Source organism: Delphinus delphis, chromosome 2 (assembly GCF_949987515.2).
Source record: "Delphinus delphis chromosome 2, mDelDel1.2, whole genome shotgun sequence".
Taxonomy (NCBI): Eukaryota; Metazoa; Chordata; class Mammalia; order Artiodactyla; family Delphinidae; genus Delphinus; species Delphinus delphis.
In genome coordinates this window covers 112,599,599-112,624,584 of record NC_082684.1, presented here as the reverse complement: position 1 = coordinate 112,624,584, position 24,986 = coordinate 112,599,599, and the positions used below count along the sequence as shown (strand labels likewise).

The 24,986-nt window shown below is 36.5% G+C and overlaps 1 protein-coding gene across 7 annotated transcripts in view; it reads right to left on the bottom strand.

The window, feature by feature from the left end:
• CHD2 (chromodomain helicase DNA binding protein 2) overlaps positions 1–21,410 on the bottom strand; it is a 142,850-nt gene extending 121,440 nt beyond the window's left edge. For 3 of the 7 annotated variants that reach the window (XM_060005481.2, XM_060005486.2, XM_060005488.1), the window contains exon 1: positions 1,200–1,715. In XM_060005481.2, the coding sequence (XP_059861464.1) occupies positions 1,200–1,300 (101 nt within the window). In that variant the 5' untranslated portion in view covers positions 1,301–1,715. Of the gene's footprint in view, positions 1–1,199; positions 1,716–4,997; positions 5,131–5,478; positions 8,613–13,348; positions 13,423–18,279; positions 18,366–18,911; positions 21,019–21,284 lie in introns of those variants that run through there. The other 4 variants (XM_060005484.2, XM_060005483.2, XM_060005482.2 and 1 more) reach the window with 4 other exon arrangements.
• Positions 21,411–24,986: the final 3,576 nt, after the last annotated feature.

Sequence of the window (24,986 nt, the reverse complement as noted above, 5' to 3'; positions counted from 1 at the left end):
GCACACAGGAGGAAAACCCATAGAAAGCTCAATGAACAGACCTAATACTCTGGTTCTTTAAAGTTAATTGGCTCCAAGTGGCATGCAAACTGTTCACAGATATACTGCTATATCATAATATTCATTTTAACTCACACAGTAACAATATTTATTACATCTACAACAGAGCAGTTCATATCCTGGAACACCACTGCAGTGTTATTTAATTCTATCTTTTAATTTAGGGTATTTAGCAAATAAAATTTTAATACAACTAACCAGAATTCAGTCTCAATACACAAAAAGAACCTTTCTTCTTCTTGCTTTATATCCACCTTCAGAAGTTGCTAACATGTTAATGATCATCAAATTCTTAAGTATTTGTCCCTAAGACTGTTAAAAATTTCATCATATATATTTGAGCATATACTTTAAAAATCACTTACAGAAGCTTTGATGAACGAGTCTATAAAACAAACTGAAAACCCAATTTCACCTGAAGTTTCCACAAAGAATTCTTCGTAAAGAACCAAGACTATGCGAACCTACAAAACCAATTAATAACGTAGTGAATTTTATCTTCTATAAACTTTATTCAGAAACTCATGATATGCCCAGGTAAACATCTCTTTCAAAGTACCATACTTTTACTCAATAAAAAATTTCTGAACTATTGCCAACTATGTAACAGATCATTCCAGTTATTGCTAAAAACACTCCAAAAGTTTAGAAAAAACTTTTCACCAGGGTACGATTACGAAAACACCAATATAGTCTTTCCTTACTTAAATTCATTACGTGTGACCAAATTACAGTCACCGTTGGTAAGCTATGATTTTTTTTTAACCAGAAATCCTTGCAAAGGTTTCCAAACAAGGCAGACCATGAGCATCATTACAGCATTTTAACAAGTCTACCAGGATTGAATTAAAATTTCCAGAATGGGGGATCTGAGAAGTTTCCTAAGATTTTGCCAAGTAATTCCACTACTGGCCAAGCTTTGGGAGCCACTATTCTTCAGCAAGTGCTTTAACACGTAAGAAGAGTTGTTTTCTAACACCTGTTTGCACAGTTATGGATGCCTATTGCTGTATTCTGTTGTTTAAGTTAACCTAATATTAGTAACCTAGTAGTTACTGGTCAGGTGAATATCTTTAGCTATTTTCTACTTAACTATCCCGTTGTTAATCTTAAAAATAAATCACTTTGCACATACTGACCTGAGTTTTTCGCCATCAAATGCCAATTGAGAAAATGTTTGGTACCAAGTAAAAATGCACGGGGACAAGTTCAAATAATCTTCCCTTTGTTTATGAGCCATGTATTAAACAACAGCTGTAACACCGTTAACAAGTTTCAATTAAAATAAAAATATCTCCTCTTGATAGTGAAACGCTTTTGGTCAATGGTAACAAACTCACTAATCTCTTCACAGTGAACACAAAAAAGAAAAAAAAAGAAGACCCGCTAAGATATGAGAAAGGAAAGCGAAAACGATAAAAACTGGCAGGTTTTCGACTTGAAGGTTTCCGATTAGTGCCTTTTACTTTCTCCAAAAGCAGAAGCCGCTTCTAAATGAGGAAAACCATTCCTAGGGATGGGCAAAAAATACACGCTGCAGGGTGGAGACGGCCACAGAGCTGGATGGAGGGCGCCGCCTGGGGCGAAATCGCGCAGGAGGGCGCCCACCGGAAAGTCCCAGACAGCCTTCCCTTCCCCTCCCCCCCACCCCTCCCCCGTTCCCACCCCCGCTCCCACCCCCGTGCCCCTTGGCGTGCGGCTGCCTAGGCGAAGAGGAACGACGTAGGCTGCGCACGCAGCCTAACGTCACTGCGTTCGCTCCTCCCGGCGACGAGGCGCCTGACGTCGCAGGGCGGAGCCTGTCCACAGGCCGCCGCTGTTGACCCGCTGTTACCAAGCGCGCGCACAGCCAATCAGCAGTCGGCGCCGGCGCCGGCCGGCCTTTGAACTCGGCACGGCAACTTCCTGCTGTTTGGCGAGTACACAGTGCAATGCAGTATGTCTGTCAGCGCTGCGGCACAAAGGAACAGCCATTTTGTGACTGAGCTGGACCTGCACCAAGATGCCAGGGGCTCAGAGAGCTGCTGCCGGCGCTAACTACCAAGCTGCCCTTTATTTCAGTACCAAAGAACAAAAAAGGAGGAGGGGGGAGATACTTCGGTATTTCAGGTTTCAATTCGCTTTATTTTCAATCTTCTCAAAAAATCCCGATTCCTAAGAATTATCAGCATCATAAAATGGCTGCCACTTAAAAAACTCCCTGTTCCACTCCACAAGCAACTGCATTATGCCAACTTCTAACTATCCCCAGCCTTTTAGAGTAACAACTAAAAGGCTGATTAAAAAGATTTTGCCCGCACCTCAGGTTATCAAAATAAAATCTGGTTCAGAGGCAGACGTTTTGGAGATAAATTTAATAAACTGTTTCAGTTCTTATGATAAATTGAAAACGCAGCGTCCTAGAACACACAGCTCTTTGTGTGCAGTTCCATTCACATTTCCTTCTCTTTCCATTTTGTGATATTACTGAAGTTACCCCAAACCGCAAATTATTTTAGATAAGTGTGTGGTATACCTTTCTATATATGTCTATCACGAAAACTTTGTTTCAGATATTTAAAAATTTAGATATCAAGTATCTTTAAAATGTTTTTGAAAGTGAACTTTTTAACCTTCAAAAATCATGATATACAAAGTATAACATTATACTTAAGCATTAACTTCAAAAGAACAACAAACTTACAAAATGTTAAGTATTGCCATTATTTCCAAAAACTGGAGCATACCAGCCATACCTAAATTTACACTCAATTCTTTCAGGTGCTAAAGTAAATCTCAGACCAAAAAGTTTACTTGACCTGCAAACTCCTCCCTTCCTCTCCTGTGGCTCAGGCTGCAAAAGTGGGTATCTGTAGTATTCCCTAAACGCTATAGACTTTATGCCACAGAAACTAGGTCCTTATGGAGAAATTCTGATGGATTAAGGAACCAAGTTCTGGCTACCATAACAGTCACCTTAATTTTAGCTCACTTAAAAATAACATTAATCTACTACAATAAAACACCACTAACATTCTATAGCTTTACAATTTTAAAAGGAAGTGATGTCATAATTATGTGCATGTATTAAGGTATGCAATTTGGGGTAAAAGTAATTTAACACTCCATCTTCTTTTCAAGGAGTCTCTCAAATATTTTTTGACACTCATCAGGTATATGAATCAAAATATACGTGACAAAAAAAGACATTTAAAAGTACAGTGCATGCCTCTAGTTAAGCTGCAACCTCATTACCAGGAGACAAATGCATGGCAACTTCCATGTAGTTTTCCAGGTCAGAGTATCATTAAAAGAAAGAATAACAACACCGCTTAATTTTTTTAAATTAGAAAGCAGAGTCTGATCAATGATGTTAACCACAAACCTTGCCTGAGAAAGCCAAAACCCATGTGAGATATGCAAATCATACACTCAAGGGAGTACCAATTTTAGGTATTGAATCTTTAATAATTTGTCAAAGATACCTGGGGATTCCTATTTGTTCAAATCACCATCACTTTTCAGAAAAGTCAGTTTAGAATCAGTAGAGAAGTTTTCTGTCCTAAATCTAACCTAGGTATACATGGGCAATTCAATTCCAAAGACAGTAATCCAAACTATGTGACAACTCAATTTGCAAAAGAATTTGGAAAGGTATTTTTAAAAGCAAGGGTCAAAATATTTTAAGTCTTATAAAACATAAAAATTTAACATTATTAAAAAACCATTTTCAAAACTTTCAAATCACTAACCTAATAATAAAGTATATTGTTTATATAAAATTATAAAAGAGCAAAGCTGGGGAGAAAAAAAATCATATAATCAAATTCTTGTTAAATGCATGATTTAAAATTTATAACATGACAATTCATAGAACACACATCAAGAAATGCATTCATATATACTTTAAAAAATTAATATACAGATCATACAAAACATCTTAGAGGCTTTTCATACAACAAAACATCTTAGAGGCTTTATTACTTAGTCACTAATATGGTGAACTCCAACAAATGTGAAACAAATCATGATTTGAACAAACAGTACATTTGTAAGCTTCAGGAGATAAAGCATTCCAGGCGACTCTGTCGAAATAAATCAATAAATTTAAAGCAGCTACAACTAAAATGCAAGGGTAAAATACTACATCTACCAACCAGAGAGCACTGTCTGAATATAAGCATACAAATGCAAACCATAAAGTATTTTAAATATAAAACATACAATTACAATCAGTAGCAAACACAAAATAAAAGCATATTAATAGTATTCCAAGATTTCTGTGATCACAGGTCTGATCTCATAAATGCAGGAACTGTAATCATCGAGAGTAAAGGTTTTGATAAATCTTATCAAAATTTCCTAAAATGTCAAGAGTATCAAAAGAAATACAGAGTCAAATAAAAATATAAACTGAGAGGCATCAGTCAAAGGGTCCTTTTTGCAATTTCATTTTAAAATGTACATTTTTTCATTCATATAACTTTCTCAAATGTCTATTTACTATAATTTACTACCACAAGGCTCCTCTATGGCCTTCAGTTACAAGTTTGGGTATCCTAGATTCTTCAAAGAAAAAATTTGCCTTGTATGTAAAATGGTGCAATGCAGCAATGGCTAAACCGACAAGGTCATTTTCCTACAGCACGAAAACCTAAAAACTGAAATTTATTGACAAAAAAACTGTAGTTTACAGGAAAGGCCCCCTTGAATAAAGGTACCTTACCTTTTGACTGCTGTAAGAGGCCTTAAGTCACAACTTAACTTTCATAAATTGCTACCAAAAAATTAGGGTGTGGCATATTAGCAATCTCAAGGTCACGCTTTAAAAAACGAATCCAAATTAGTAAAATACTTAAAATAAAACAGATAGCTATCCTTGTCTGTCAAGGTGAACAATGTAAGCTGAGGTTTCCCCCAAAAAAAAAGAAAAAAGGAAGAAAGTTGATAGCTCATACCTCGATGCATTGCTGTGTAGCGAACTGTCCTCCTCTTGGCTTTTGTCCTTATTTCTCATCATCTTTTAATTCTTAAATATTAAGGGGGAGGGGGAATCTGTGTTTGCTTTGAAGTCCTGTGCCCAGGTATTTACTGTCAAAAGTTGAAAGAAAGGTAAGGTCCCAGCTTCTATCGATGGATTTTATTATCAGGAACAAAGTCCTGACGATGTAACGATATTGTTATAACACAACAGCGGTTAAGCACCAAAAAGCAAAATATTTCTATTTTTTCTTTAAAAAAAAACACATAAAAACAGGCTAAACCGAACAGGGAGAATCATCACTATCAATAAGGAAAGTTTCTCAAAGTAACACACTGGATACAAATAACAATCTCTGTATCTTATTGCGTCATCCAGGAATTTCTCATATTTACAGAAAATAAAGCAAACATAAACATATAAATCTTTTAAATTATCACTAATGATCATGAACTTACCTGATCCATGTAGTAGGTCCAAAGCAAGAGTCCTATCTAGTAGTAGAAAAATATCAGATCCAAATAATTAAAAATAAAAACAAAATTCTCCGTTAAAAAACAAAAAATAAATAAAATTATCCTCAAATATGTTAACTGGTCAAAAAAATACAGCAACAATTAATCCTAAAACGGGTCCGGAAGAAAAAAAACCTCATTAGCAGAGCGCACAAAAATGGAGGTGCGCCATGGCTTCTAAGCTGGAAAAAACAACGACCTGGGCTCTCAGTACGGCTGCTTCTTTCCAACAAGGCACGAAAAGAAAGCTCCCAAAAGCTGCTTTTCTCCCTAAAAAAGGTTCGAATCGACCCCAGTAAGTCACTAGGACAGGCAGGGGGCTGCGGGGGCCCCCTGAGGCTGCCTGAAAGTTAGGGAAAGTTGCGTAAAGTGAGGCGAAGGCAGGGAGCAGAGCGCGCTCTCTCTAAGGCACAGCCGCCATCTAGAGCCTCCTTCCCAGCTCTGAGAGCTCTGCCTTTGATTGACACTCTCTACATTTACCCCACAACTCAGGTGATGTACCATAGACCCACCCCTTCATCTCCACCAAAAAAAAAAAAAAAAAAAAAAAAAGATCCTCCATCCCAGGGAGCCTAAGGACCCCTACCCCCACCTCTCCCTGCCCCTCCAGACCACCCCATCAGGGGGAGGGGGGAGGGTTTCTTAACCCCCTCTGGCTCAAGCACCCTTTTTAAGCCAGAGAGAAATGTAATTTGTTCCTTTTGTCTAAAGATCTGCTAAATATTTCAGTCCTTGAGCTAAAATAACTTCCTCTCTGGACAGGAAGTGGTGTTTTATCAAGCCATTTTGAAAGAGGGATAATTCTTAGAGTATATAAAGCTCAGCTTAAGTATTAATCTTTTTAAAAACTACCCCCCACCATGGGTAAAATGGTTTCTAAATAAAAGCAAAACCTCAACTTAATAAATTAAATTCAAGTCTTGCCTTCTTTAGGAAGCCTAAAAATTATCTAAGGACTAAGTTTAAGGGGGAATTTTCCATCCCAACTGGAAGAAAGGGGTACAACTCAAGAGCGCCTCCCTAGTGTTCAGTTGCATTAGGGCAAAAATTAATGTAACTAGTTTTTATTCAAGAATCTCAAATTTCCTTCGTACTTTCACAAAATTCTTTAACCCATTATATAACCTTGCCAAAACCTTACCCAAAAAATTCTCATACCACACTGATTTGGGGGCAAAACAATGTTCTTAAATTCAAGAGCATGTAACTACCATGAAAAAACAAACCCAAGAAACTCCACCTCCAAAACCAACACAACACATATATCTCAACCATTCCCTTGTATATCTAATCAAATTCTAAGTATATACCCATTTCAACAATGGTAAACTAATAACAATCTGTCATATCTGATGGAAAGTTATCAAAGTAATGTCACAGGGCAAATTCTCCTAAATATCAAAACCGTGAGATCTAAGGAAACAAATTTACTAATGCCAAAACCAAATTATTCAACACTTTCTCAACAAGCACCCCAAGAAAACATTCACACAACCAAAAAAAATCAAATCAACTTTCCTTACTCAACATTATTATCTGCCAGAACAATTGTCCTTCCCTCACTGAGAAATCCATTTTAGATCTATACCCAACAAAAGCAACAATGTCGCACCTAGGTAAATGTAAAATCCATAATCAAAACCCAGCTTCAATCCCATACTTTCTACAAGATAATTCTCTACCAAAATCAAAATCCAAAATCTCAATTTTGATTTATACAAACCAACCAACTCAAATCAGCCAATGAGAACAAATACTGCATATATATTGATCATCTACATGTATACCCTGCTATTTGACATTAATCACAAACATGGTATGATTAACACTTTCTCACCAAAAGAAAATTAAAGCTGCACTGTTACTTCTTCTCTGTATAACGGGAAAATTTAATCAACAATTCATTTGGTTTATCAAAAGCCTACTACACCCCATAATAGTAACTGAAACTGATTTTAGTTATCAATGAATGAAACCAGTATTCACCTAGGATTCAAACATAAGTTATCTATGACATACTGTGGTTCATTTATTCTAAATTCCTAAATGTACAGAGTAATAAAAATACAGTAATCAATCCTATTTCATAAAATCTATTGCAGACATTATTGACACCAAAATTTCAAGTCCTTTTGTGAATACCCTAAGGACCTCCCTACCTTCCCTTATAAATCCAACACCTCTTCACCTAATATTAAGACAATAGGAGGATTCAGTTGAATTTAAGTGTTCAGATATTCTGCAAGATGTTTTATTTATAATATTTAATAAGTATAGGTAAAAGGGACCTTTTCCATCAAAACAAAGTCAGAAAAATATTGTATCACTCATGCTGAATTTTGAGGCAAAAGGCATTTTGTTTTAAAAGTTCATTAAAATCTCACAGCAAATTAAACATTCTATTATTACCCACTGGTTAACCTATTTTGTAAGATGTTTCAGGAAAGCATAAAATAGCATTTTAACTGGACAACCATCTTTTAAAGCACAAATTTCCACAACTTTGTAAAAAGACAAATATTAACCAAGTAAAACATTTTCCAGTACACCATTTCCATTTTACCAGCTTTATTCAGTACACTTTACTGCTGGGCAACTGTAAAGGTCAAAGTGTTATTTAAGGCGACACCGAGTATTTAATAAAGCTTCAGCTTAAAGAAAAAAAGCCCAAACTGAGAAATTTTAAAGTGTTAGAAATTTTATTAAAGTTAACATTCCACAAGATCATACTCATACAGATCAAACTGCAAAAGATTCCAGGCATACAAACTATCATCTGTTAATGTGCCATCTTTCTTCTCCAAATGTCAAAAATGTTCTTAATGATACAAAGTCTCTAGAAAGTCAAATTCACTGTCCATTTGTGCTGGGTAAGAAACCTATATCTTCATTCATTTCATGAAATCCATGTTAAAAGAACCCTGTCTTGGTTGTATATTATCACAGCACTCTTGTATTAATCCATTTTTCTCAATTCCCCATAGTGGACTGCCATCTTGATTTCTCAGTGGTAGGGTCCATTTGAGACTCTTCAAGCTGACTGGGTGCTTGATGAAAACATTAAAAGAAAAAAAATGCTGTTGGAATATCAATAATCTTATTCCTTCAGAGAACATCCACCCACCTTGAAGATACTCTTACCATACACAAAGCTTTAATAATTTTATAACCGCTTTAAACTATAAAACTGTATTATATTAAAGTTGTATGTGCTGCACATACTTCTCAGTAAGAGAATCATGGCAAAACTGCACACCAGTAACAAAGTTCTTTTACTGTCACAGATACACAGTAACCATAAAAATGTGGCAGTGAAGAGTCAAATTTTTAATAGTTAAATGTAATGTTGTTATACTGTCTACATGAGAAGTGAAAACAAAAATTCAAATTCAAAAATTCTGGAAGGCTAAATTACAGCAACACTATGGATTCTAAATCTCAATGCAGAAAACTTTCCAAGCTTCTTCAAATAAAACTAAATATGGAAAAGAATCTTAAAGGATTAAAAAAAAACCAAAGCAGTGGATCATAGCAGTTTTTCAGTCCAACAGATCTTAATTAATTTTGCATAGATAACACAAATGGCCAATATAGATGTCACCATCTTTAGCTACATATACGAGAATGCAGGAAATAGGTAGCCACTAGAAAACAAAATGATCAGAAATGCAAAATATTTCCCTGCCTTATTTGATATTTGCCATAAAATGCTATCAGATTTCAAATTCAATACAAATATTCTCATTGCAAAAACATCAAATGTTCCTCATTGTTTTAAAAAAATTCATTGCTTAAATAATTTGAAGGAGATTAAAGGAAGCCAGGATATTTTACCATTAAATAAATGGTCCTGATTCATCATGATAAAACATAATTAGAAAAATAAGTTTTAACCCTGGTCTTCTTTATAAATTTTGCAGCTCTCCAACTAAATTTATAGCAATGAAGTCTGAGTGACTGACTAGGAGATTATTAAATATAAGGACATTTTTTGCTCATTAGATAGTTAGTACCTTGATTCCAAAACTACAATGAGGATTTGTCTATTATATACAATACAAAAATCTACTTAATAAACCATTTGATTAACCAAGAGACACCACCACTCATTAAAAAAAATACTGAAAATGAGCATCACAACATCAATAATAAGCATCAAACGAAAGCTATTCCTCCCAAAACATTTTTTGCCGATTTCTCTCCAGCCTAAAAGGAGAACTAAAAATAACTCATTTATTCCCCGTATCAGTAAAATATCTTCCACTTGTTCACTCCTTACAATTAAGGGACATATTTCTATATAGAAGTATAAAAATAAAAACACCATCATTCCTCTTGCAGAGTTAATTATAAACCAATTTCTCCCCATCTCTACTGTTACAATGCAGGATCAATCTCTCAATGAGTTGGGAATGTAAATACTATTATGATGAACGGTGACATTAATGCATTCATATCAAGCTAGTCATTTCAATGGCTATAGGTGCACTTTATTCAATCTAGTACATTAAGTGATAAACTCCGTGCTTTATATTCTTCTGCCACAAGAGGTAAAAAACTCATCGCAGACACTATAAGAAATTTCTTTTTAAAATGACATTTTTAAAAAAAATTTCAAAAGAAAGCCAAATGATATTAAAACCATATCAAAACTAATTAATAAAATGCACCAGCTTGTGTGGCAAAAATAGAGACTAAAAAATACTAGCATATTGGTCGTGCTATCACATACACTGTCATATATTTAACATGGTAAAAAAAAAAAAAAAGGCGGGGGGAGGAGAAGGAAAAGAATGCTACAAGAAAGCCATGATCAATCTGCACTCCTATAAAGCCAATGAAAACCCAGAAGTAAGAATTCTGTTAGTAAGCAAAAGTGCTCAAATATCAAAGCACCTAAAAGAACAGTAAAGGATTTAGGAATAAAATCCATTTATTTTCATGGAATTCCAATTTCTTGCAAAAATTAAATTTGCAAATAAGCAAAGTTAAAAAGTGAAAAAGAAAGCAGGCATGAGTTCTCTGACCCTGGAAATTTTCTGGGTAACAAAATCCAGTTCTTCATCTGTAACAGTAGTACCTACCTTACGTGGCAGTAGTAGTGAGGATTAAATGAGTTAGTACATTTATAGCTTTTACATTACCCGGTATATAGAAGGACCTCAATAAATAGACCTCCAATATACCACAGTAACCAAAGTACCTGAGGACCTACAAACTAACCTTAATGAATCAAAATAATTTATATTCCAGTGGCCATGATATCTCTGAAAGCTCTAGGATCATGGGGTCAACTTGTAAAAGACAAAACACTTTCTGCTTTAAAGAGCATTTCATTTTGCATTAAAATAAGATCAGTACAGAAAACTGAGTAGGGTTTAGTATCTAAGCCCTACTACTCCACATCTTTCCAGATTTGTGAATTACTGGAAACATACTGCAGAGATGATGGTTTGATCTAGAATTCCATCATCAAACATACAAGCTTCAAGCTAATATTATGAAAAGTTAGGAGAATTTTTCCACTATGATGTTCACTATTTTATACCTCCTTTTTTTAAGAACAAATTGCTTGTTCTAAGATAATTTCCAAGAAGAAAAAACTTCTATGGTAAGAAGGTGATAAGTACCTGCTACTGCTTAAAATCCCCAAATACTATACATCCAGAAATTAAAAACATAAAATTGAGCAAGGAGGTCTTAAATTCTAATTCAGTAAATTTGTTCAAAAAAACACTGGGATATTGTAAAATAAGTTGTTATTTGAAATGCAAGCAAGTGATTCATTACTGGATGTGTTTAACAGGGGTTCAATTTCCTTACCTCTACTTCCCAGCAAACCCCCATTTTAATAGCAACAAAAAATGTGCGGGACAGGGAAAGAGTACAAGGAAAAAGATTAATGACTCTTAATTTTTTAAACAAGTGGCTCTAATAAATACTACAATTTGTTACTGTAAAACCAGTGGGACAAATGGGTACAAAATTACAATAAGAAGCAGAAATTGATGCTTACATGATGATCATTCTCATCGTGTAATTAAGCTTCTTGGTACTTATGACAATTTCAATCTTCGTATTGTCTTTAAATTTGAAAACATTTAATACTGACTTCACATATTTTGTCTTATTACCAAAAAAGCTTGACTCCTCAACAGGATTAAAACTTATTAACAAATCTGGGTCCTAAATAAAGTGGGCATAAAAACTAACTACAAAAAACCCAGCCAGCTGTTCACAACATTGCTAAACTATGTTGTTCAACTATGCTAAGAAAGAGTCATCTTACTTAAGGTTTTTACAATCAAATCAAATCTTCCCCATTATCCCATTTTAGTTTAAAACTTGACTACATGTCCATGAAAGATTGAAAGTTGTGGTTTCTTGTAACTTTTACTGAGTCAAAGTTTTGGCATTCAAGCATATCTAAAAATTAGTATTTAAAGCATTATAATTAATGAATTTCACTTTTTACTAGATTAGACCCAAAACACTAGTTGATAATGTTTAATAGCAAGTATATACAATAAATCAACAAGTATTTATTGAGCATCCACTATGTGCCAGGCAATCATTTTAAAATATAAGGCATGAAGTCAATAAATTACACTACATTAGTAAAGTTTTCATCTCTGCTCTCACCATCCCCCATCGAAAAAAAAAAAAATATTCACTATTTTACTAGTAGCCTAGTAGCCATTTATACAACAGAAGGCTCTAGTAGCCATTTAGGCTCTAGTAGCCATTTATACAACAGAAGTTGAAGTAGCAATTAGAAGCAAAGATTATCATCTAGAATCTAGATTCCCGAATGTGATTCAAAAAATTACTTTTATGAAACAACTACTAAATAATTATCATACCTAAAAAGTTCTGTCAATAATAAATGCTTTTGAGAATTCATCCAAATCCATTTCTACAGTCTTACCACTAACTCTTTCCCACTACTTCTCAGATGGGGAATTAGAAATTCCACAGTAGTAGTAGTAACCAAACCTTCTAATATCAAGGCAAAACCCCAGTATGAAGAAAAACTTTTTGTTGGCCTTTCAAGTTTAAGGAAAGCTCATAATTACTTCATTTATTTGAATTACTAACAATGAAATCCATTAAAAGTATGCTCTATTACCAAGAGAACCTAAGGGCTTCTGAGTTTTACACATGTGAAGTTGACAAAAAGGAAGGATCCAGGGAAAGAGTACGCAAGGTTGCCTAACAGGAAAAAATACTAAGCATTTTATAGGGTTTGTGGCCATTAGCTATAGCTACTCTCAACTCTGTAGCCAGAGTTGGAAAGCAAACACAGATAATGTGTAAATGAAAGCGCATACCTGTGTTCCAATAAAATTTTACTTATAAAAATAGGGGGGAGTTTACCAACACCCAGATCTAGGGTGCAGGGTTTTGTGGGTTTTTTTGGCCACACAGCGCATGCGCGATCTTAGTTCCCCTACCAGGGATCGAACCCATGCTCCCTGCAGTGGAAGCGTGGAGTCTTGACCGCTGGACCACCAGGGAAGTCCTAGGGTGCAGTATTAGAAGCATGTTCAAATGTAGGGTTTTTTCCATTTTAACTCTGCCTGAGCTTAAGTAAAAAAAAGTAGAAAATAATAAAAGGTTGGAGTAAATTAACGTGCAAGATTTTAATAATAAACTTCATATACATCTAACCATGCTGATTTATTTTTGTACTGCTTTGAGCCTCACTAAATCCCTCTATATTTTTACAGACTCTGACTCAGTTACTCAAAATTTCTAAAGTCATATTTAAAATTAAAAAACAAATTAAACATGTAAATTGAGGAAAACTTACTAAATAAATTCTTCACCAACATCTATTTTCGTTGTACTGGCCCCTTAGATAATTCAGCCTCAGGATTCATATTTCTGTAGAAATCAAAAAGAATATAATTGTATGTACAGAAAAAGAAAAAAACAGATTTATTTGGAAACTTCAACATCTTAACAGGATCACTAGCCAGAAGACCGAGACATACATGTATTTATAAATACAGTCCAAGCAGAAAATCAAAAGTTCTGATCCAGAGGATCTTAAGTTTGGCTGTTCACAGGGCTCACCTGTAGAATAAAGTTACTATAAAAGCACGTTATGTCTCAGGCCCCAAGAACTTCCTACGTAAAAATCTGGGCTCCCTAACAGGCAGTCATGGTTGCAAAACAGCTGTTTAACAGAGTCAACATCACTCCTTCCTTAACAGTACAGAACTATTTTATCTCTTGGTCCTTCAGCTAATCTGCTTTCCAGACTTCTAAAGGAAAGCTTCCATTACCAACCTGGCAAGGCCATGTTTCTCACTCTTCAATATTACTATATTATTTCATAATATCATGTACTTTAATCAACTCTATTCTAGGATAGAAACCTTAAGCATAATTTCAAATTTTTTTCTCTACTAATTATATTGACCTACACAACACTAACCCTTTCTAAAATATGTGCGTGATAAAAATTACTTTTTATCTGGTTACTGATAACCATTACTTTTCACTGGTTAGACTGAAATACCTCATAAACATGGAAGATGTTTCCTGTATCTCAAATAAATTGAATACAGGTATATACTTTTTCCAGTCACTCCTGTGCCAAAGTATGATTATAATAATCACAATAATAGGTAGAACTACCCAAAAAGCTTTGTTCAAAAGTTCAATATTAAAGTGTATCAATTTAAGGATTTTTAGAAAGCAAAAGTTTAGGATTTAAGCTAAAACTAAGCTACCTAAATGCTTTTTCCATGACCAAGGTTTCCAATTTTTCAAATTATAAAGCAAGTTCCTGAGTATCTTACCAAATTTAAATCCCTTTAATCGTTTTGACTAGTCATAGGCCAAGAAATAGTAAGATCTGCTTCAAGATTTCTTTCAAGAGCAAGGTGCTAAAATATCCTCCCAACAAGTTGATAAAATGAAGCAATTTACAAGAAACACAGCATTATTAAGCTTCCAAATTTAATCTGATCTTATAAAGGAGACAGTTACACCGAACAATGACAAAACCTAAATCAGTCAAGTAAAATAAATTGATTTAACCCCTAAGAGAAGGGCAGAAATGACTTAAGGAATCCCCCCGAAAGAAATGTCTGAGGGAAACCCATCACATTAGTCTGACAACACGCTTATAAAAAGGCTACCTACCAGTACAAGTATGTGGCTCGGGGTGCTCACTGCATCAAAACCAGAGGACTTGGATCACACTTTGCACCACCACAAAAATTACTGACACCAATGTAATCTACCACTCGATCTCCTTACCAAAAATTGACAAAGTAGTACTCTGCCTTCCTTTAAAGGGGGGTAAGCCAAGTTCACCTTAAGCAGATTACAAAAGTTGATAATTTTGCTCTTTAATATTTTGCAGTATCGAGGATCCTCATTTAGTATGAAATTATAGGTATAATATAAATAACAACTTTGATTGCTGCTCATTTTATAATAAAAGGCAAAGACGACTTTAGTCAAGTCTTAATATTATCATTACTAGCCCATTTGTGCTTTTCTTAGATTTGGTTTTGTCACCTTTTAAAGTCCTGAAAACAATTTTTACATTTTAATTAAGAATAAAATCCGAGAGCACTGTGAAATATAAGAAACCACCAACAAAAATAAGGTACTAGTGATAAAGTCATTAACAGTCATAAGAAAACTCTGTCACAACTCATAAAGCATTAAAGTTAAGCAAAATATTTAGCTTGATAACCTAAATTAAAATGATTTTGACTACCATGTAATACACACATTAGGATATAATTGCTTTTTGGGAAATATTCAATTTCAAATAAGTAGTATAATTTCAAAAAACAAAGATTGTTTTCCAAAACACTGGATTATCTAGCTGTACACAATGTATAAATAAAACCGTTGTAGGAAACATGTTACTTGAAAGTTATGTAAACAATCAAATAGCATAGTTTTTATTTATAAAGTCCAGAATATCCCTGAATTTAAGTTGTAAAAGTTAATTATATGCAGAAATAAGTCAATTTGAAAATTAAAAGTTTGTACTGGCCCGCTCAATCTGGAAGGGAAAGGCAGTGGGTAAGATGAGGATATTTATCTTTGAAATATAGATTTCTTAAGGGAAATTATATAGCTTAGTCAAGCATGTAAGCTATAAATCATCATTTATACTCACAATGGTCAGCTGCAAATGTTACATTAAATACACTAATCTTTAAATTATTTAATAAAATAATTAGGAAAAAAAAATCAAAACAATGCTTTCACTGCAGCATTCTAAATCTTTGTTTTTTAAACACAATTTCACACCTTAACTGCTTTTTAAGATCAACTTTCCATTATGCCTGCATTTATACTATTTATTAATATTTTAGAACACCTAAAATTAGGAAAGTCAGGTACACTATCGCCCAGGTTTCATGTTATTCAAATAACTTCAACAAAGAAATAACATCCATGATTTGCAATGCAAAAATTACAAAAACTACTTTACAGTTTAAGAGAACTAGACACTCTATTTTTACCACACAATTCAGGAGCAAAAATGTATCTTAAGAAATTGGAAACTCCAAATACTTTATACAAATTAGGAGACTATGGTCCACAGTGAATAAATCGTCTAGATTACAGGGCTAATTTACATTAGAAGCTGGGTCTCCTGACTGCTGAATCACAGTTATATTTTCCACTCTATCACACACCTCTCATTAATGCAGAAGATGGAGATGTCCTCAAATTAACATTTCTCCCCTTATGCCTCTCAACAAAGAAGAAAATCAGAGGAGAAAAGGTAAAATAATTGGTTGTCCGCAGTCCAAATTTTTAAATAATCAAGAAACTGAACAGTAAACGAAACTTGAAAGAAAATTTATATTCAAAATTACCTATTCCACATAATCCAACCTCTTATTATGTCGTAGTTCATGAAAACCTTTTGTTAACTATGGGGCATGGCTTCTTTCATTTCTGTGGAACTCCAGGGAATTTTTTAAACAGTTATTATCAATAATAACAAACGCAATGCAAGCCAATCACCAACTTGATCAGGTGACTTTTATGATTCAAGAATTCAAAATGCTAAAATAAAAACAAATATTTAAGTATTTATCACTTCAGTTCTTAAGCAGAAAATAGTAGTAAACTAAACAATGTATTTATGAAATACAGTAATTTAAAACAACAGTATCTTCAGTTATATTTGCCCCCATGTGTCCATTATTTCTGTCCACCAAATATATTGCTAATTTTACAGGCTTGGCTCAGCAGCAGATTTCAAAACACTGACTCTAAATATTATCATGAAGGTCAAAGTACATGTAGGTCTTTTTAAAATGTGACTTATAATCCTTTATCTTGTTGGTGATAAAAAGAAAACTACACTCCATTACATTAACTTAGGAGTTACTACAACACTTAAGTTATTTTTATAATTATTAATACTTGACTAAAAAAGATACAAATTTTCATTTAACATTTCTAATCTTCTTTAACCATTCGTTTTTTATTCTATGGGTTCAAATTACGCCTTTGGTAGGCCATTATAAATTACTGCCAATTTATACTTAAACTTAGGTTAAACTTCACATACATTTGTGTCTTAAGAGGCCCAATTCTCAATTTTTATAACAGTGCCCAGCCTCATCTGAATGCCAACCTAATATCCTATCATTTACAAAGAGGAAACCCTAACCTTGGCATTTTTACGTTAAACGACCTTGGGATGAAAGACGTCTTAACTTTTTTATATGTTACATCTTTAAAACATTGTTAAAGGTCTAACATTTGGTTTTCTTTTGTACACTATAATAAACACAAATCTGATCAAACTGCAAAAGGGCTGAAAAGCAAAAAAAGCTAAAGCAAAAGCAATAAAAATATTACCTTTATCACCTATTTGAATCAACAGAATAAGCCAACACCAACGATGAATTTTCCACAAAAATTACAAGGACAAACGTAAACCTGCCCTTACATTAATTAATTGTTTATTTGGCTATTTTTAAAACTTCCCAAGGTATCTCATTATATATTTCCTCTGATAAATCCCTTCCTAATATACACTGCTTGACAGTAACTTCCCCTTTCAGTGTTAAGAGTAAGAAGTAATTCCTGAAAATTCTGTACATATTTTTCTCATTCATGTATCTAATTTTAAGATGTCAAAATACCATACACATATTGAAATTATTTCTTCCTTTTATGCTTTAAAAAGACTACGCTATAGATTAGAAGTCTCTTTAGTCACATTCTAGTTTCCTATAACTTATTTTTGCACCTGTATGGAAAAAAGCCTCATAAAAACAGGTAAAATGAGTATTTTAAATCCTTTACATAATAACTAGAATATGAGAGGGTCTATTAAGTTTTTGAAATATACTTCTTTTAAGATAAATCATAAGATCTGCAAATACAAAATTCTAGGCCATTTCTAAAACGTAATCTGCATCACCAAAAAAATGGCTAAAGAATGTACATTTCAGATTGTAAAGATACGTAATTCTGATGACTCAACTACTGATTTAACCATAATTCTAAACCATTTAATTGAAAAATACTGAATGTCTCACTACTGATGTAAATTACACGTATCAACTATTTTAACATTAACACAGAACTGCTTTGATGTAAGGTAAAGAATTTGATGGGTTTTTTCTTATCCCTTTTTCGAGATAAGGTCTACAGTTTATGTCGCACTGACAAACTTTAGTGATATTCTTCTGTTGGTAGCTATTAGATTTCAGATGTTGCATAAAAACATTTACTTACTTGCTATATAAAATACAGACTATCGCAAAGATTTCCTTTATCCTCAAGGATAAAATTCCACGGTCTCAGTCTTCAAAATGGCATACCTTTTGGGGGAAAAAAACAATATTCTAAACAATTTATTGATGGAACCACCAATAGCCAAATACTAATATGTGTTTTAAAACTTTTTATTACATAGAAGAAAAAATAAAATCTATGCTCACAAAACCTGATTTTTAAAGCATTCTTTCCTAAAATCCATTAGTATGAATAGCAACTAGCTTAAATTTCCCAAAAAATTTATTTCTTTAAATATTTAAAAGATTTAAATTGTTTGCATAGTATATTAAATAGCAAGAAAGAAAAAGCATATCTTTGGTTTATGGTTTTCCTCAAAGTATAATATTTTTTCTTGTTCCCAAAACTAAACAAAGGCTTAAAGGACCTTCAGTATTTTAAACTATTCAAAAGGCACATTAAGTTACAATGGCTATGCAGATACACTTTTCATACAATGAAAAGGTTTAAAGACCTTGTAAAATTATTTCAGATACTTACTCATAATCACTAAAAACATATATTATCAAAAAAAATAAAAACCTAATAAGTTTACTTTTATGTCAAAGTAATAAAAATTTACCCACTCTTACCTCAAATAAGAGCTGTATTTGTTCAGAACCATCATCAACCAAATATAATTTTAATCTTGTAAGTTACCTTTAAAAAAAAAAAGGAAGATGATTATCAATGTTTTGATTTTTAAACACTTCTTGGCCAAAGTTTCACTGTGATGAAACAATGAGAAAATATTCCAGAGACAACGATCATTGGACAAATTCAAGAAATGGCTCATCGACACGCTACCTGTAAATTTTAAGGGTGCAGTTATTTATCTTAATATCTATCAGTCTTTATTTTCCTCATCTTTTGGTTGTATGAACAAACACTAGAGATTAAGGCATTGAGATTAAAAACAAAAAATTCACATCTTTGGACAGATTTAAGATTATGACCTTGTTTTCATTTTTATTCTTTTTTTGATGGCAAGCAATACACGAAAACAAAGGAAAAGTTTACCATTTTTAAAGACTGAAATCAACTTAAAATTTTCTTTACCATCTAGAAATACCTTTTACAATTATGAGCAATTAAAAATTAACTCCTCCAGGAGAAATTAGTGAAGTTAAAATGGCCACTGGTTACTTTAAATTTTTAAACCACAAGTTATTTGATCCCACCAAGTGGGATATTAGCTTTGTCTTTAAAGCAAATCTAAAACATGTAGTATCTATGTCCTTTATTCAATTTCAAACTGGGGTCTAGAACATTTTCAGTCTCTCCCTTCCCCCATTTCTCATGTAAAAAGACCTTATGAGGTTAAACTGCTAGCAATTATTCTGCATTTCGCTATTCAAGAAAACTAGATTCAGAATATTAATTTCAAACGACTTGCAGTGCTCAAAAATTTCAGAAATGTTGATTTGAAAAACCAAATTGTTACTTAAACACCAAGAGTCTCTAAAATCAAGATATGCGCAACTGATGTAACGTGTAGCACTATATGAATGCTATTAGGAAAATAAAACAATGTCACTGACAAAAATATCCTCAGAAACACAGTCCATTACACCAGTATCTTTGATTTTATAAGTACTACGTAAATCTGCCCAACACTATTTTTACGTAGATCTGCACCTCTACAACACCAGAGCTACCGCAGGATGAAGACAAATATATTCTAAAATACACAAAGGTTTGTTCATTTGTGGTTTGTTCTTCAAATCACTAAACTCAAATTCCCTCTCAGACAATTTTTTTAAATTCCTAGACTATACAGAGGACTCTACAAGTTTTTTAAAAACCAAAATACACTATTAAAATACTGTTCCGTTTTGAGCATATCTGAATTTTTATGCATGCAACAAATGCAACAAATATGGCTCCTCTTCATCGCCCATTACCGAGCAGTCCTACTTTAATATTTACACTACGAGAAAGTAACTTCACAAAGAGATTTGGTGTCAGAATATTCCTTTGTAAAAGTTCTGTCGACCGTGGCTTGTGATAATACACATTATTTTTTTAAATCATCAAATGATGAACTTAAACTTTTAAAAGTCTAGGAACTAACCCAAGTATGGTCTAACATTCAGGTGTGATTAAGTTACAGATAACGGCTCCTTATGATCTTTTTAAAAGTAACGAACATTAGATTTAATCATTGTTCAAACATCAGAATGTCAAATAATCTTGGCGTAATTACTCAGTAAAATAAACTACCTTAATCAAACGTCATCGTCTAGCACCGTAATTAAAATCTATTTCCATTAAACAGCCTTGACGACATAGTAAACTTGTCTTCGTAATTTCTGAAATACCAGAAGCACTCCTCCAACTTGCATTTTTAAAAGACAACCTTAACATCAATAAAGGTTCGAACAAGCAGCAAGTACCTTCTCATCTGCAACACTGCAGCCGTTTTCAAAATCGGCTTTGAAAGAGTTAAAAGCCAACACCCAAAAGGAAAAAAAAAAAACAAGTTTTATTTTTGTTGAAACGTAGTCAGGGTTCCATTGTTCTTTTAAATTCGAAAACGAAGATGAGTTCCCACCTCACCGGAAAGGGGTTAAAAAGCTCCCCCGTCGGACAACCTGAAAAGGATTTTTCTTTTTTTTTTTTACCCTAAATATCAAAATAACTCACCAGGACAGAAAGGGGCTCTCCTCGCGCAGTCCCCTTCAGGCTCCCGCCCGCGGTCACCGCCGCCGCCCCTTTCCCGGCGGGGCCGGTCCCGGCAACGAGGCCACCCCCCGCCCGGTCTTCAGCAGGGCCCCCGCGCCCCCAGCCCCGGGCCCCGCGGCGCTTCCCGCCCGGAGAGCCAGAGAGCGGCGCCTATGGGGCCGCTAGGGGAGAGCCGGCCGGCGAGGCCCGGCCCGCCGCCCCCTCCTGCTCGCGCGCTCAAGGACATTTTGCTTTTCCTCCCAAGGACAAAGGACAATAAAAGGAGCCGGGGAGCCACTCACCAGGTCCGAGCGCCGCGGTCGGCACCTCCTGGTCGCCCGCACCCGAGTCCCGCGCCGGGCCGCCCGCCCGAGCCTCCCGTCCGTACCGGGTCGAGCCGCCCGGGCCCCGGGGAGCCTCCGCGGCCGCTGCCGCAGCGGCGCTTTCCGCGTCGTGGGCCCGGCCGCCCCGGGGGCCTCTGCCGCGGGCTCCGACCCCGGCGCGCGGCCCGCCTCGCCCCAGCCGCGGCCGCTTCGCTCCCGCGGGCCTGCGGGCCGCCCGGGCGCAAGTCCCCGCCAGCCGGCGGGCCCCGCGGCCGCGGCGGAACGCCTGACAGCTCGAGGTGCTGCTGCTTCTCCGGCCATCTTGTGCCGTGTGTGTGTGGTGTCTCTCTCCCGTCTCCTCTCTCGGCTTTACTCCCTCCTCCTCCTCCCCCCCCCCGGCCCTCCTCCCCCCCGCCCCACACACCACACAACATGGCCTCTTTGCTGCGGCGGCAGCTGCTGCGACGGCAGCAGCCTCCGCCGCGTTCCTGCCCGCTCCCCTCCCCCATCCTCCCCGCCTCCCGCCCGCAGCCCCAGGTCACAGTACGCATGCGCACTACCGCCCGCCCGCCGCGGCCATTGGTTCTGCGAGCTTCCTTCCACCCTTTCCCGGGAGCGGCCCCACGCACGCTCGCAGGCGTCTTCCTCCCGCCTAACAACAACCACTTCAATACTATTGGCTAATTCTGACCCCACCCCTTCAGCTGAGTCCCCGCGGATAGGCTGGTCTTAATGCCATTCACCTTCCGTAGGTGTTTCTGGTTTTCTTGAGGGATCCCAGCTGGCGATTGGCTGGTGATGGAACCTTTGGGTTTAGAGCTGGGCTGTTGCTTTGCGCCTCGCAGTGCGGACCCCTCGGGGAAGGCTAGGGGGTTCCTGGAGCGGGGTAGGCCAGGCCAGTATTATTAGTACAGTGCCCTAGAGATAAGGGCTTCGCCCCTGGAAAAAGCTTGGAATTCGGTGTTTTCGACTTCAGATTTTTGTCTTCTTTTTTTAAAAAAAAGGAAAATGATTGACAGGATGACGAGCAAACAAGATGCAGGTTCATAGCCCTTGGGCAAGCAGCCATATCTGAGGAGCTATAGAACTCAAGATTTTTCTTCTAAACAACCAGTCCTTCCCTAAGGGTCACAGAGTTTGGGCCAGTTTTTTTAAACCAGCGCATCCCCCTAGCCCAATATCCGAATTGAAATGCCACTTATTTGAGGGTTTGTAAGCTTCTTGTTGCCTGTTTATGACAGGCAGGCTATTAGTATGTCCGGTGTCCATCGGCATTATGAATCAGTATCTCATAATCCTGGTTGGGCCAGATTCCACCCTTTAGGGAGTGTTTGTTAAAGGGATAGTTTGAACCTGAACAATCATAGTCTACCTGCCAACCACCTTCTCCCAGAGAATCAGGCAAAACAAGCTTCGCTTCTTTTAAGCAAATCTCACCTTTTTTCTGTTGTTTTCATTACTTCTTCCTACTTCAATCTAGAAGCAACTCTTGGCAGACCAAGGAATAACTGAAAACAACCTTCCTGAAATGGATGGGAAAAGAAAAAGTGGCTCTCTCCCAATGCCAGCATTTTAGAAATCTTGCTCCTTTTGGGACCTGGTAAAAAAGAAAGGAACGCTAGATGCTCTTAGTCTTAACGGATTTATTTGAGGGAAGGAGTCTTGGGGAAAGGTGAGCAACTCTGAAATTCTCTTGAGACCCTGTTCTTGGATTAGAATAAGAGAATGTTAAATACTCATGAGGCCTAGGAACTAGGTCTGGCCCCTTCTTTTCAAAATGACACAGTTGTTAATTAACTTGATTCAATACGGCATCAGCTACTTCGGGCAGAACTAGAACTAGAACCCAAGTCTCCTGACTCATAGATCTTGGGTTCCCTCTATGCAGACTGACCATCCTCCTTAGCAATATAATTTGAGCTTCAAGTGGACACACAAAAAGAATGCTTCTTGAATTGAAATTAAACTTTCTCCATTTAACTTCCAAGAGAATTCCCTTACACAATGTAGCTTTGAACATTGTAGACCTGCAACAGGCTGTTTTCTCTGAAACAGCCCCACCCTGAACCCTTTTTCCTCATTCTTCCTGATGTGTTCTTGCTATGCTATTGTTCACCCCCTCTTTTCCCTTCCTATCACTACCTGAAATCCATCTATGATTCTGCTTGTCCAGATTCATCACCAAGTACCTCTATGCCAGCAAAACTGGCCTGAACAGGTCTTTATTAAAAATAGGTATGGCTAAAAAGAAATAATAATAATAGGTATGGCTGAAAAACATTGAGTTAGGTATGCGCCAGGCATTGTTCTAAGCCCTCATTGGTGGTTAACTCAGGTCATTACGCAACACCCCTGTGAGAGACTATTATTATCTCTGTGTATTATCTCTATTAGGAAGCTGAGGCACAAGGAGTTTAACTTGCCCAGGTTCACACTGCTAAGAAGTATTAGAACCAGGATGGAACCCAGTTGTCTGACTCCAGAACCGTTCCTTTCTGCCTCTTCCTTTTTTTTTTTTTTTTTTTTTTGTGAAGACCTCCCCCTTGCCAGATAGGTTCAGTTGGATCTCCTGTTGTGGGGAGCTGTCTGATTTGCCAGCTGCTCCCTCCCCGACTTCACTGAAGTGCTTCACCTTCAGAATCAGGCCTCCCTCCAATTGGGGAATATCAGACCCATACTAACTTAATCCCCAGACCTGGGTCCCACCCGATTGCCGTCAACCTCCTGGCATGCCACCTGGGAACCATCTATCTAGCTCTCTTGTTTTACTCCTTGTCTGATTGCGGGCCCCACAGTTCAACTGTGGAGTGACTCCCCTTTAAGAGATACACTTTGGGTGTCTTAGAGAAAACAGCTTTCTTCTCCCAAGCTTACATCCCACACAGCGCCTTCTTCAGAGAACGCCATTCTCTGCCACATTGAAACTTTTTTCCCTATCACACATGACAGTCATAATTTCTTTTGTCACATGTACACCATGTCTTTAGCCATCCTCGTTAAACCTAGACTAGCTCCATCCTAAATAAAAATAAATAAAAAGCACCTGACACCTGGCGGACCACATTCTATCTCCACCACAGTTCTTTTTCATGCTAAGTGATCTGCCAATGAACCGAGAGGAGATCCCTCCCTCCCCCAGTCTCCGCTGGGTCCTATTACTGCTGTCTCTTTACCAGCGAAAATGAAGAGCACAGCCCTTAGCCTTGACTTAGAGGAAAGGTCTCTGCATGTGTGTGCTCTGAGTAGTTTTTTTTTTTTTAAGATCTTTTTGATGTGGATCATTTTTAAAGTCTTTATTGAATTTGTTACAATACTGCTTCTGTTTTCTGTTTTGGCTTTTTGGCCACAAGGCTTGAGGGATCCCAGCTCTCCGACTAGGGATCGAACCCACCCACCCCCCGCCGGCTGCCCCGCCCTCGACCCCCGCATTGGAAGGCGCAGTCTCAACCACTGGACCGCCAGGGAGGTCCCACTCTGAGTATTTCTGTTCCTATTTAATCGTGCCCAAAAGAAAACCTGGATGGGCAGAGAATATTTCTGGAAGGATACTAGAATCTGTTTACACGTCTCACCTCTGAGGAGACCTCAGTGGAGGCTGGAGAATCGGGTGAGAAGGGCACTTTTCACTCTATACCGCTTGTGACTTTTGAATTTTGAGCCATGGGAATGTATTACCTTTTT